This window comes from Olea europaea, chromosome 10 (genome assembly GCF_002742605.1).
Source record: "Olea europaea var. sylvestris chromosome 10, O_europaea_v1, whole genome shotgun sequence".
Lineage (NCBI taxonomy): Eukaryota > Viridiplantae > Streptophyta > Magnoliopsida > Lamiales > Oleaceae > Olea > Olea europaea.
In genome coordinates, this window is record NC_036246.1 from 29,618,533 (window position 1) to 29,633,235 (window position 14,703).

Here is a 14,703-nt window from a genome sequence, read left to right on the forward strand (position 1 = left end):
TTTTTTTTTTTTTTAATTTCTATTTTTTGCTTTACACAAAAGAAGAAGGAGAAGACGTCATTGCATATGGAGAATGATTATAAAGAATGAGAAGAAACTTATAGTAATGATGACGACGACGGGAATGGAATATTTTGGATGTTTTAAAAACCACTCAAAATCGTTGTGGTGTAATTTTGACCCTTTCTCCCAACCCATCAAATCAACGGTTTTTACCATTTCTCATATTATTTTCTGATTTTACAATCAGCATATTTTATTCAAAACTGGCTCGTAAATAAAAATGCATTAATTAAAAAAATTATTTATAAGCAAATTACGATATCATTAAAAATTACTTATAAGTAAAATAACTTTTGTATAATAAATTGTTTTAAGGTAAAAACACTACTAATAAGATAAAAATTAATTATAAGTAAAAATTCACTTATGTGTTAAAATTGTTTAAAAGTAACTTATAAGTAAAATATACTAACTTAAAATTTTGAGTAAAATATTAACTTATATGTAAAAAAATTACATATAAGTAAAATATCACTTATAAGTAAAATAAATATCATATAAGAAAGGATAAATTGGAATTCACTAGGGGACATATGTGAAAGGGATATATATGTAATTTTATTTTTTTAAAAGACTTTTAGATTCGGTAGATAATAAACTCCCAAGCATGAGCTGGATTGTTTTAAAAATTGCTATTCAAATCACTCAAAATCAATTCGTTCATAAACGTTCAAAATTGGCACTTTAAAAAAAGTCCATAATCACTACCCTAAAACTCCCGAGCAAGCCCTTAATATCCTTGCAATAGTGATGGAGACTAGTAATTTGAAAACTTATTATTTATTATTGAATTAATTTTTTATGTTTATCTGGAAGTTAAAATTTAATTTTTATTCGTTTGTTTTATCATAGATCTTTTTAGAAATGGTTTATTATGTGCATTTTTTTTTATATTCTTTTAAATTATTTTATTAATTATTCTTGAAGCTTACGCCTCTCACCTAATATAGATAAAAATCTTATTACCCAATTTACCCTTATGGTAATGGCTTCTTTGTTGTGTCAATGTGGTGGGAAAGAAGTAGTACTATGTACGTGTGGGGAGCTTTGCAAATTTCTTACTAATAAGTCCATGTAATAAGAGAATATTATATGGAAATAAAATTGGCTACACATGCACATGCTTGTAGTGGTACGAGTGTAAATGTTGTTGGGGGATGATTGCTTAGAATAATGAAACGTGGTAAGCTTGGACGCAAAGATTTCATTTAAAAACAATGCGGCTTTCCTATAAAATGGGAACAGAGATTTGAATAGCGATTTTTAAATCCTCACTTAGTGCTTAAATATTTTAGCACACGCTCATAGAACACACACTATGAATGAAACACATCCATGCCTATTTATAATTGTTGTAAGGCGGATTATATAGCCGTATATTGTTGGCCACTTAAAAAAATACATCTCGCATTTCTCCTTATAGAAAGATGAAAAGTCAAACATGACTTTGACCATTCAATATGCTTTTTCTTCTTGCTTGTTTGGTGACATTACTTGTTTGACTAGCCATTGAATTTTTTTATCCTCTAAAAAGTAAAATTAAACTTTGTCTTCACCTCTATCGATCTCCCACTTGGAGACATACCAAATCACAGTGACTATGCCTTCATCCTCAAATTCAAAAACTAACTGAAGTTGAACAGGACTAATGGTTCTTATAGACCTGCTCATAGGAATTATGGTTAGCCTCTCTGTGGGTGGTGTCAACTGGACATTCATATCTTAGGGTTTTAACACATCTCTACTAGAGATCTCCTCAAGCTTCATTGTCTCATGTTCCTTTGTCTTATCATCAAGTCTATCCTTGTCCATGATAGACTTATTGAACACAACATCTATGATACCGGACTCTCCAAAAATGGAGAAGTATCCGTGTCGACACGACATGACACGGATATTGACACGGGATATGGATCGAATCATCGGTTTTGCACTTGGACACGGCATCAAAAGGAAGAAGAAGACGACGGAAAGTGGAGTCTTGCAATCGGCTTGCGTCTATGGCGATTATTTAGCTTCACGTCTATGTAGATTGTTGCTTCTGGCTTTGCTTGTGGCTTTACAAAGAAAATAAAGCAGAGAAGTTGGGGAAGAAAGAAGAGAATAGATGGGGAAGATGACGGGTGCCCTAATTAATTGGTTGAAGTGGACTTTTGGAATGCTATTGTAAAACCCAATGTAAAATGGGCTTTTGGAATGCTCTTGTAAAACCCAATGTAAAAATTTAAGAAAATGTCAATTATTATATTGGGATAAGTTTATTTTTGTACTAATTCTTTCTTATATTTTTTTATTTTGTAATTAAAATGGTTTAGTCTTATATTTTTTCATATTAAATTTAAATTTATTTCTATAATTGTTTTTAAATAATATATAAAACATTGAAATTGATTTTTTCCTTTAATTTGTTTGAAAAGAATTTGTTTTGTCTTTAAATTTAAATTGATTTCAAATTATAACCCAATTGTTTAAGTTGATTCTATCGAAAGAGTTGATAAACAAACTAAACTATGAGTTCATTTTTTGACAACCAATGCCAATTAATTTGTGTACAAGAAATGAAAATTTAAATGGATCTATTCTAAATGGTTGTTCAATATTTATTTTTGAGTTCCTTGGTGTACTTATTTTTTTTGTTTCTTATTTTTATTCATGTCAACTTTTTATAAAGTAATTAAAACATGACAAATTCAGTATTATTAATTATAAAACTAAAAATACTTACATTAAAATAAAATAACATAATTGTTCTGTTATTAAAAAAAATAAAATTGTAAGATATATCCCCATACTTATATCCAAAATTCGGATCCTTTTTAACTGTATCCTCATATCTTAATTTTTAAAATAAGAAGAATCCAACTCCTAGATATGTACCTATATTCGACACCCGCACTCGAGTCCGAGCAACATAGCACAACATCCATGCTCTTAATTATTTTTCGATTTTCATAATCTCAAAATCGATAACTATAATTATCGGAGCCATAACCAATAAAGATGAATCTACGAGACTTATGATCAAGCTTATTCCTATTCTCAGGTTCATTGTGAACATATTCTTAAATGCAATAAGTTCACCTCTTTTCCGGTCTATGCCATCCTAGGATTCCGTAATTCAAGAGAACTAAAGGACCTCTGGATAAGCAGCTGTGTTTACTGCATTTGCCCAAAAGTGCTTTGGTAAACCAGAATTAATCCTCATACTTCTAAAACTTTTCTTTTTTTTAATTCTAATTCTTTGAAATTATACAATTTTACCCTAATCAACCGACTTTATCGAGGAAAAAATACTTTCTTAGGCCAAGAAGTTGATAGCAAGATCTCAAATCAACTTATTGGTCTTATGGTATTTCTCAGTATCGAGGGTGATACCAATCCATCAATGGTGTGATATTGCCTGGAAAAGCTTTCTCCAGGGTGCCTGGTCTTGTGCTCGCTCATGCGGGGACTTTAAAGATCTTAGATCTGGTGGAGATTGGGCCATCCCTCTTGACATTTAGCACGTTCCAGGATTTTCAGTAGATTCGTGAATAATCCTAGCAAGGAACATTGGGAAGCTATTAAGTGGATATTGCGATACATTAAGGGTACTAGGGATATAGCTCTTCGTTATGGTGGCTGGCTCAAAGATAGGTTTGTATGGATATGTTGATTCTGATTTTGTTGGAAAAATTGATAGTAGAAAGTGTACGATTGGCTATGTGTTTATTCTTGAATGTGCTACAATTAGTTGGGTTTCTTCCCAGTTACAAAAGATTATAACCATTTCTACCACAGAGGCAGGGTATGTTGCAATGACAAGAGATTGGAAGGAAATGGTATGGTTTCATAATTTCTTAAGTGAATTGGGCAAGAATCTTGATGACTACAAGTTGTATAATGATAGTCAAAGTGTTATACATGTTGCAAAGAGTTATACGTTTCACTTAAGAACAAATCATATTGACATTAAATACTATCTTGTTCGTTCGCTCTTAGAAGATGGTAAAATTAATTTGGAGAAGATCCACACTTTGGAAATTTTGCAGTTAGGTTAACAAAGGTAGTTACTATTGAGATATTGAAGTCTTGTTCAACTTCAATTGGTCTTTGTACTTGATGATAAAGGCGGGAGTCATTGCGGCTTGATATTTGTCTCCAAGTAGGAGATTGATAGAGGTAGAGACAAAGTTTAAGTTTACTTTTTATAGAATATGGTCAGTAGTTGATAGAGGTGAAGACAAAGTTTAATTTTACTTCTTAGAGGATAAAAAAAAAAATTTAATGGCTTGTCAAACAAGTAATGCTACCAAACAAGCAAGAAGAGAAAGCCCATTGGATGGTCAAAGTCATGTTAGACTTTTCATCTTTTTAAAAGGAAGAATACGCTCTGTATGTTGTTAAGTGACTAGCAATGCACAATTATACAAATCGCCATACACACCTATAAATAGGCTTGGATGTGTTTCATTTATAATGTGGGTTCTATGAGTGTATCTTAAAATATTTGAGCATCAAATGAGGATTTGAGAAAGATAAGAGTTTGTTATTAAGATACTTTGAAGCTTCTCTTTGAAACTCATCTTGTAATCCTCTATTCCTATTTTATAGTAAAGTCGCATTATTTATTAAGTGAAATCTTTGTGTCCAAGTTTTGCTATCTTTCATTATCTTGAGCAATCATTTCTAAGAAATAAAATTTAATGATTGGTCAAATAATGCTACCAAATGCGCCCAATTTTTCCATGGGGTGGCTAATTCTATCAAGCACAACAAATTTATCACTATGTTGGAGATAGATGGGGTTATGAGAATTCACGGGATATTGGGACCTAAATAATAAATTTCTATCAAACACTTTATCAGGAGCAGTTTGATTGAAGGTCGAGTTGGAGGGGGTAGATTTTTCTACTATTATTGAGGATGCCCGTCAGTTAGAGAGACTATTTGGGGAGGATGAAACTAAGGAGGAGGTGTTCAGCATGAATGATGATAAGGCCCTTGGACCGGTTAAATTCTCTCTCTCATTTTATAAGGCTTTTTAGGTTGTTCAAGATTATTGCGAAGATTTAGCGAACAAATTTAAGGTGCAGGGGAAGTGGCTTCTAAGTTTCAAAATGCTTTTGTTAAAGAGCGTCATATTTTAGATTCCGTACTTATAGCAAATGAATGCATTAACTCAAGACTATGCCTAGGGTTCTAGGAATGTTATGTAAGTTTGACATTCAGAAGGCTTATGATCACGTAAATTGGGGATTTCATTTGTATATGCTGAGGCAATGTGGCTTCGAGGATAAGTGGTGCTAGTGGATCGAGTTTTGTATCTCTACAGCTTCTTTCTCAGTTATGGTGAACGGCACTCCGGAAGGTTATTTTCGTAGCAGCATAGGATTGAGGCAAGGGGATCCTTTGTCTCCATTGCTATTCGTCATTGTAATAGAAGCTTTTAATAAGATGCTTGAGAAGGCTTTGGGGGAGAGTTTGTCAAGGGGCTTTATGGTTGAGCAATTGCAGGCATGTCATTTGTTATTTGCAAATGATATGCTGATCTTCTGTGATGCAAATGTTGAGCAATTTTGTAGTAGAAAATGGTAATATTATCAATTTTTGGGATGATTATTGGTGTTGAGATCAATCGTTATGGGTGAGATTTCCTTTGTATCGTATTGTGTTGGTGCCATCTATCATGGTAAATGGTCTTAAATATACATAATAGGAGTCTCGGTTGGAATTGCAGGATTGGGAATTGGATGATTATGCAATGCTATTGACATCTTTGTACAAGGCACACATCAGGTGGGAAAGGGTGATTGTAGCTTGTGGAGGTTGACACGGTATGATATTCTTTTCATTGACACTTATTTTATATCCTTATTGGGACCTGTGGAGATTTCATCTGGAAGACGGTATGGAAACGCCTCCACGGGTGGCATTTTTACTCTGGACAAGAGGACAGGTGTTAACGGTGGATATCCTTCGAACAAAGGGTTTTTATCTTACAAAGTGGTGCTATATGTGTAGGGGGATGGGGAGACAATTGACAACTTATTCCTTCATTGTATTGCTGCTCATTTGCTGTGGAACGATATTCTGGCATCTCAGTACATGGATTGGGTGTTGTCGAGGCGTATGGAAGATGTGTTAAAGACATAGAGGAGAAAATTTCGCGGTAAGGATAACAAGCTTTTATAGACCTTATTCTGGGATGCATCTTATGGTGTGTATGGAGAGAGAAATAGCCGTTATTTTGGTGATCAAACACGGACAATAGAACAAATTAGAGAATTGTTTTATTTGACATTATATAATTAGTTTAATGTTGTGGCTACTAGACATATAGACAGGTTGTCCAATTTCATATTCCTTTTTAGTTTAAATTGATAACACACTTTTTGTGTATGTATTATGCATTCATGAATAAAATATTTGATTATCTTTCAAAAAAATGTAATGCTACTAAACAAGAAAGAAGAGGAAGCCTATTGGATGGTCAAAGTCATATTTGACTTTTCATCTTTTTAAAAGGAGGAATGCTCACTGTATTTTGTTAAGTGGCCAGTAATAGACAGCTATACAAACCGCCTTACAACATCTATAAATAAGTTTGGATGTGTTTCATTCATAGTGTGTGTTCAATAAGTGTGTGCTGAAATATTTGAGCACTAAGAATTTGAGAAAGATAGTTATGGAGAGAGAGAGAGAGAGAGAGAGTTTGAGATACTTTATAACTTTTTAAAATTCATCTTGTAATTTACTGTTCTTATTTTTTATAATAAGACCGCATTATTTTTTGAGTCAAATCTTTATGTCTAAATTTTGCCATCTTTTATTATCTTAGGCAATCATATCCAACAATTGGTATCAAAGCTCTAGGTCAATTTGGTAGAGCATGTGAACGTATCAACTGTAGTTACATTCAATAGTAGCTGAGTTGCAACTATATCAATGATGGTAGAAGACTGAAACGTCAAGATCAAAAAATTCAATGCTACGAACTTCAGATCATGGAAGATCCAAATAGAAGATTATCTCTACCAAGATCTTTATTTTCCTCTTGAAGGAGCATCAAAGAAATCTGTGGATATCAAAAGGAGTTGGGAATTACTTGAATGTAAATCCTTAGGTGTGATAAGGCCGACTCTTGTTGCTTTCAATATTAGAAATGAAAAGACAATCAAAAGTTTGATTGCAGCTTTATCACTAATGTCTGAGAAGCCCTCTGCAACTAATAAAGTCTTACTAAGAAGTTATTCAACTTGAAGATGTTCGAGGGAGGAGTTGCATCAATGATTTCAATGCACTTATAAGTTAGTTGGAATCGTTTGATATCTCATTTGACGATGAGGTCAAAGCATTAGCATTGTTATCAAGTCTTCCTGAGAGTTAGAATCCTTTGGTTGTGGCAATGAGCAATTTCACGGGTTTGGCAAAGTTAAAACCAGATTGTGTTGTAGATTTGGTTCTTAGCGAAGATACTCATAGAAAAGATGGTGGAGAAACCTTGGATTTGGCTTTGGCAACTGACGCTAGAGGTAGAAAGCTAAACAGAGGTGGCAACAACAGGCAAAACACAAGTCGATCGAGAAATGGTCAACAACAATCTCGATCAAAGTTCAAAGGCTAGTATTGGAACTGCGAAATATGTGGTAACACAAAGCAAGATTATAGAGCACTACAAAAGCAAGACAACTACCAAGGAGATGAAAACTTTGTTAATGTTTCAGATGATGAAAATTCTGATGCATTTTTGTTAGTAGTGGATGCTTACAGAGAATCTTGGTTAATTGATTTAGGTGCATCATTTCATGCCACTTCGCACAACCCCGCCCCGCCTTGCCTTAGATGGGCAGTGGCTTGCCCCGTTTGTTGCCCCTTTTATATATATATATTTAATATTTCAAAATTTCGAGTTATGCTATTATTAGAGAATAAAATACAAATTCAAAATTTTAAAATCCAAAGCAAATAATCTAGAACTAATAATTTTTATTTTTTTTAACTTCACGGGGCGGGTTATTTTGCCATTTCTATAACTATGTACTAGGCAATCTCGATAAGGTGTATCTTGGAAACAATGAGATTTGTAACATAGTTGACAAATGAGATGTTCAAATAAATCAACCTAATGAACTACCCTTAAGAATCAAGGATGTTAGACATGTGCTATGTCTGCAGAAGAAGCTAAATTCTTTGGGTCAACTTTTTGACTCTGGTATTGCAACAACTTTTGTTGGTGACACTTGGAAGATGACTAGAGGAGCAATGATGGTAACTCATGAAGGAAGGTACTCTCTATGTTACGTTTGGTACTTATGGTTCCATTGGCACTACATCATTAGAAATCGAGGCGACCACGTGCCATCATAAACTTGGACAAATGAGAGAGAAATGGATGAAGGTACTGATGTCACAAGGGAAACTATTAGGTTAGAAGTCTCTAGACTTGGATTTACGTGAAGATTGCATCTTTGAAAAAGCAAAGAAGGGTTAGTTTCACATAAGTTCAAAGCAGACACAAGTCAACACAGTTGGAGTTGGTGCATACAGATGTATGGGGACCATCTCAAGTAACATCTCTTGGTGACTCAAAAATGGTCTTGGATGTGTTTTATTCACAGTGTATTCAATAAGTGTGTGCTAAAATATTTTAGCACTAAGAATTCGAGAAAGATAGAGTTAGTTATTGAGAGAGTTCGAGATACTTTGTAACTCTTTGAAATTCATTTTGGAGTCCTCCGTTGCTATTTTATAGTAAAGCCGCATTATTTCTTGAGTGAAATCTTTGTGTTCAAGTTTTGCTATCTTTCATTATCCTAGGCAGTCATTCCCAACACTTGCCGCATGAATCAATGAATTTTCATGTGTAGTGGTTTGGTTATTAACTTTTCCTGTCTAGTACCTCTTTTGCTTCTGCAAGTTTGTGTGTCATCTTAATTTTCATATATCAATGGGTTTTAATTTCATTGTTTCTAAGTAAATTAACATGTGTCAACAGGGAGCAAGCATTATTGGGAGTTCGTTCTATTTCAACTCAAATCGGTAAGCAGCATTTTTGAATCTATATGTGCAAAGTCAGTTATTTTATATTTATAATCTTGTTTAGTTTTACACAATTACTGCTCGTCAAATTATTAGTTGAGGATTAATGTTTATGGTCATGATACATATCTGCAGTCCGCAACCGTATGAGGAGTGTTAAGAACATTCAGAAAATAACTAAGGCAATGAAGATGGTTGCAGCCTCAAAGCTTCGAGCAATTCAAACTAGAGCTGAAAACTCACGTGGGTTATGGCAGCCATTCACTGCTCTTCTCGGTGACACTCCAAGTAAGTTCATTAATAATTCTGATTATGTTTCAGTCCTACTGAGGTTTTATTATCTTATGCCCCTGCTTCCACAAGCTCTTAGCATACTTTACTCTACTTTTATAATTTTTAATTATTCATTTTCAACATCAGAAATCCTTGTATTTTTGTTGTTGTCCCTACTGTAGCATACGCTGACCACATTAAACATTGTAGTAGATTTTTCTTTTATTTTCTGAAAATAGTTTTAGGGTTTCCTATTGAAATTCAATTCTCAGCCATTGTACCTTAGGTGTAGTTAAAAAATAAATATTTAGACCTTCTCAAAGATCAGATGTTATTGCTCTTACGCGGTGACTTCACTCTGGAACCTGTACGCCTTCTGTTTTTTACCCTCAGAAAGTATATTGAAAAAATAATTATTTAGACCGTCAACAGTAAAGATCAGATGTTCTACCTCGAGGTGATTTTACTTTGGGAACTGTACTTATGCTTTTTGTTTGTTTTTTACCCTCTCGTTTTAGTGAAATATAATGGATTTTGGAGCACTTGGAGTTTTTAAAGAAATGGAATTATATAAAAAGAGAGGAAAAAAAACTGGGAGAAAGTCTTTCATATACAGAACTTGTTATTCTCTCTTCTAAGACTTACCTTTCCTTGCGTTCTTATGCATTAGGTGTTGATGTCAAGAAAAATGTTATTGTTACAATTACTTCGGATAAAGGTCTTTGTGGTGGTATTAACTCTACATCTGTCAAGATAAGCAGGGGTCTTCGTAAGTTAAATTCAGGTACGTTATAAGTTTGCCATTGCACTGAGCTCTTTTGTCATCTATGAGCATTGCTGTCATAAATTTTATTTGTTCTCTACAAAGGTCCGGACCAGGAAAGTAAATATGTCATTTTGGGAGAGAAGGCCAAGGCCCAACTTGTGCGAGACTCCAAGAAACACATTGAGTTAATTATAACTGAGTTGCAGAAGAATCCTCTAAACTATACTCAGGTTGTCTTCTGAACAGATATGCTTGATGAATACCTAAGACTCCCCCCACCCCCATCCCTGTCCCATTTCCACCCTGATTATATTGTGGAAAATGCTGCTACAATTTTTGTAGAATGCTCAATGTCCTTATCTTTCCAACTTCAAGTAAGAGGTTTAGTTATTAGGTTGAGTAGTTGTAGAATAGCCGAAGTCAGACAGACTGGACGTTAGCAAAGCTCATACTTGATTAGCTTATGATCTTTGATCTTGATTAAAATGGAAACGTGAATACGTCATTGAGTATTGCTTTTAGACAAAAGTCGTTGGTTCACCTTGACATGGTATAGAATTTTTCCCCGTCTTATTTACTTGTTTACACATGTTTTAGAGTATGATATTGTTTGGAGGTAAATAAATTTAGGCCATATTGGACTTTTTTGCTTATAAGCTGTGGGCCTCACAGTTGTGCGTATTTTGGTCCACATAGTTTGTGGGATCCTAAAGCTTATAATAAATGCCAAAGATGCTCTTAGACAATCTGCTATCCTCTGGATCACGAAGGCTCGAGTACAAAGAATGATTAGCCAAATGTGGGTATTTATGCTCATTTTAGTTTGAAACGAGATACAGTCGATAAATTTGGTTTGAGGAACGAACCTGAATAAACTTATTGGCCAACCAGAATAAGCTGATTATACTGTTGTATTCATTTGCAGCCCCACTTGTGGCATTGAGTATTCCAATAACAAAAGAAGCCTTATTGTTAATAAAATTGAGGCTACATGAATCTTTTCATTGGTGATTTCTGTTCATTACTACGTTTAGTGTTAGTCTACCACTCACTCACTCTTCTAACTATTCGACGAGATCACATCACTCTTAATATCAGGAGTTTTCTTATTATTAGGAGTTTTCTTCGAGTCTAGAAAATACATAGCCCAATCACCTAAATTGTCATGCCCTTATAATACCCTTGGCGAGTGTAGCGTCCACTTGTTGGCATATATTCTCATTTCTTAGCTTATCCATTCTATTATGGCCACCCATTCATCTTAGCATCTTAATATCTTTTCAGTTCATCTTGTGGACATTTGTGCCTTTCAAGAAACCGACATTCACTAGCATTTTTGTCCTCTGTTTCTATTTATTACATCCTCTTAATTCCTCCTTGTTAATAATCAAACCTATATAATTAAACAATAACGCTTTGGGACAACATTGCTGGTGTCCTAATTCCTATAACTTTTCATGATATTTAGTAATAACTAATATGTATATAATCTTTATTTCGTCTGCATTCACTTTACTAGATTAGGACCAAATTTCTGATGGCAATATGGAACTGGAATTTCTGTTTGGTCTCTACTTTAGTGTCCAGTCTGATTGATGGACTAAAAAGGCTTGCTGAAGAAACTTAATTGATAAGCAAATTGTGTATTAAGCCACAGGAATTTCAACTGTTTATACTATCTTTTTGATAACTTTTTTCATGTCCTATTGCTGCCACTGCAGGTTTCTGTACTTGCAGATGACATTTTAAAGAATGTAGAGTATGATGCATTGAGGATTGTTTTCAACAAGTTCCAATCCGTTGTCTCTTTTCTGCCAACAACAGCAACTGTGTTATCCCCCGAGGTCATTGATAAGATCAACTTAATTTACTAAAGCAAGCATTTCGGTGACTGCTTTTAATTGTAGATTCTAATTTGCTGCAATCCTGATATAGGTCGTTGAGAGAGAAGCTGAATCTGGGGGAAAACTTCGGGAATTAGACTCCTACGAAATTGAAGGAGGTGAAACAAAGTCAGAAGTACTGCAGAATCTCACAGAATTCCAGTTTTCCTGTGTATGTTTGAACTTTCTGATTGATTGTTATATATTTGTTGGAAAGATAAAACTTACGATCTAACTTGTGCTTAATCCCATCTAATATGAAAGCCACAGAGCTTCAGAATCTATCTGACATCCATTTTTCCTGTGTATGATATACCTTTCTGATTGAATTTTATATATTCATAGGAAAGGTGGCCTTAGGAACTATTTCTCATTATAGCTTTCCATCAAGTTTGAGACAGTTTTAATGTTTTCTTCAGGTTATGTTCAATGCGGTCCTAGAAAATGCTTGCAGTGAGCAAGGAGCCAGAATGTCTGCAATGGACAGCTCCAGCAGAAATGCAGGAGATATGCTCGATCGCCTCACTCTTGCTTATAACAGGTACGCTTGACAGTTTATTCAAATACCCAAATCATGTTCATAATGCTTATTTGATTTTTGATCCATCAGGGGATGAGATAGAAATATGATAAACCTTTTTCCTGTGTTCTTCTTGTTCTCCAATTTGATCGGTCTTTACTTCTATGTTCTATCAGAACCCGTCAAGCATCTATCACTACAGAGCTGATAGAGATTATATCTGGAGCATCAGCACTGCAGGGTTGATTCAACAAATCTTGTGCAGCCTCCCTCGTCTACCCTCTTCCAACAATGATGAAATAAAGAAAATACTGCAAAGGTTTTGCAGTTTTGAGGATGTGGTATTGAGTTTTTTGGTTTATCTTTTAGCAATCTCCCTGCCTGATCTCATTTCTGGGGAATACTTGTGTGTTAAGATTGTCACGAAAACCTGGTTACCTTTTCATCTGTTTTCCGAAGTAAATTTCTGCTGTGCTTTCTTGGCTTCGGTTATGTCATATGTGTTGGGTTGTTAATGAGGATGGAAGGAAGCTCCTCTGAATTTACATTTTTCTCAACCTAGTTATAATGGCAGTTAGTTTGACTAAGTCGTATCAGTTCTAGAATTTTAGTTCAATTTAAATTAATTTTAGCAGATCAAAGTACAATGCCACTCTACTCTCTTTCTGGCCTCAGCTAAAATATGGATCATCAACCCAAGTGAATTGCTGTTATATTTTTATTATGTACGTGCTGTGCAACTGCATGCGTGCAACAGGCAAGGAGACCTCTAGTTGAAGGAGTTGTTTGACAGTTCCATTTGATGATTTGGTGGAGTCGTACTTTTGCAAGATTGTTATGTTAAAATTGGTAAGTTGCCCCAATCTACTTAAATGAAGCAAATCAACCATGCAACTCGTTGTGATGTCGAGCTTTTTACCATAGGAAGGTGCCCATATGGTTCTACTATTTCTTTTAACAACTTTGTAACCTCGAACGGAGATTAGAAGTGTTTTTACAATGGGTTTTTTGGCATTGTTATGTCCATTTCAAGTCAAGAGTTAGGAGCACAGTCTGCATGACAAAGTGGTCGCGATGATATGCTATTCTAATTCAGAAAATTACCTGCTACGGCCTTGCTTTGGAGTCCGGGCCCTTTTTTGGTTTTCCCGTCTGATTTTTGCTTGTTTTACAATCTCCAAGCTTAACAATATTGTTTGGCATTGTTTTATTATTATTTCTTTTTTCTTTTTTTTTGGATGACGGGAGAACCCACAGCCATTACTATTCGGGTGTGCACTGGGTAAACTTTCGGACTAACGCAATAGCCTGCAAATCACGCCAATCATGTAAATTGCACTACTAGACAAGCCCGGTGCGATAGAAAAGCCAAGCTTAACAATATTAGCGAACTGTCTTTTTTTTTTTTTTTTGTTTTTTATTATAACGGGGGAACTCGCAGCCACTACCATTCGGGTGCGTACTAGGTAAACCTTCGGACTAACGCAATAGCCTGCAAACCACGTCAGTTAGGTAAATTGCACTCGGCAAGTTCGGTGCGATAGACTCGATCGAAAAAGTGTTAGAAAGGGGAATCGAACTCGTGATCAAAAGCCTTCGTACTCACTTACTCAACCAACTCGGCCACCCCGTGAGAGGCTTAACAATATTAGTGGAGACTCTTTTTTTGTATTTATTTTGGTTTTATTAGCGTAGAATTTATAGATTGTATAAAAAGTATTTGGAAATAAGAAATATTTGTTTGATTCTCATTTTTTGGTTAACTGTATATTTTATGTCACGATAATTTATTTTTATTCTTATAAATAAGTATAATGAATGTTGTGATTGTATATATGTCAACGATAATTTATTTTTAATTATTTATTGTATTTTTTGTTTAATGTAGATGAAGATTTTTTTTTTTATCTAATATTGCAAATAAGTTGTAAATTGAATTTTGCAAAATGCTTTTCTTTCACAACTTTGATTCGAGAGGCTATACTTGTAGTTCAAAAATAACCCATGCAGTTGTAAATTGAAAGAGAATATCCACATACACAAATATTTAAATAACAAACTCAGGTTCGCACGTAAAATAACTTGAAATAGCACTTACTGGATGGTCAACTCCCTTGATGGTGTAAGAATTAGAACCCTAACAACAGGCCTATTCTTCAGACGATACAACAGTCACT

At 34.5% G+C, this 14,703-nt stretch overlaps 1 protein-coding gene across 1 annotated transcript in view; it reads left to right on the forward strand.

Moving 5' to 3' along the window:
* LOC111401780 (ATP synthase subunit gamma, mitochondrial-like) overlaps window positions 1–13,117 on the forward strand; it is a 19,082-nt gene extending 5,965 nt beyond the window's left edge. The window contains exons 2-9 of the mRNA XM_023029682.1: window positions 9,041–9,084; window positions 9,220–9,372; window positions 10,028–10,141; window positions 10,226–10,353; window positions 11,845–11,967; window positions 12,059–12,178; window positions 12,426–12,547; window positions 12,703–13,117. Of these exons, the coding sequence (XP_022885450.1) occupies window positions 9,041–9,084; window positions 9,220–9,372; window positions 10,028–10,141; window positions 10,226–10,353; window positions 11,845–11,967; window positions 12,059–12,178; window positions 12,426–12,547; window positions 12,703–12,772 (874 nt within the window). The 3' untranslated portion in view covers window positions 12,773–13,117. The remainder of the gene's footprint in view (window positions 1–9,040; window positions 9,085–9,219; window positions 9,373–10,027; window positions 10,142–10,225; window positions 10,354–11,844; window positions 11,968–12,058; window positions 12,179–12,425; window positions 12,548–12,702) is intronic.
* The last annotated feature ends 1,586 nt before the right edge of the window (window positions 13,118–14,703 follow it).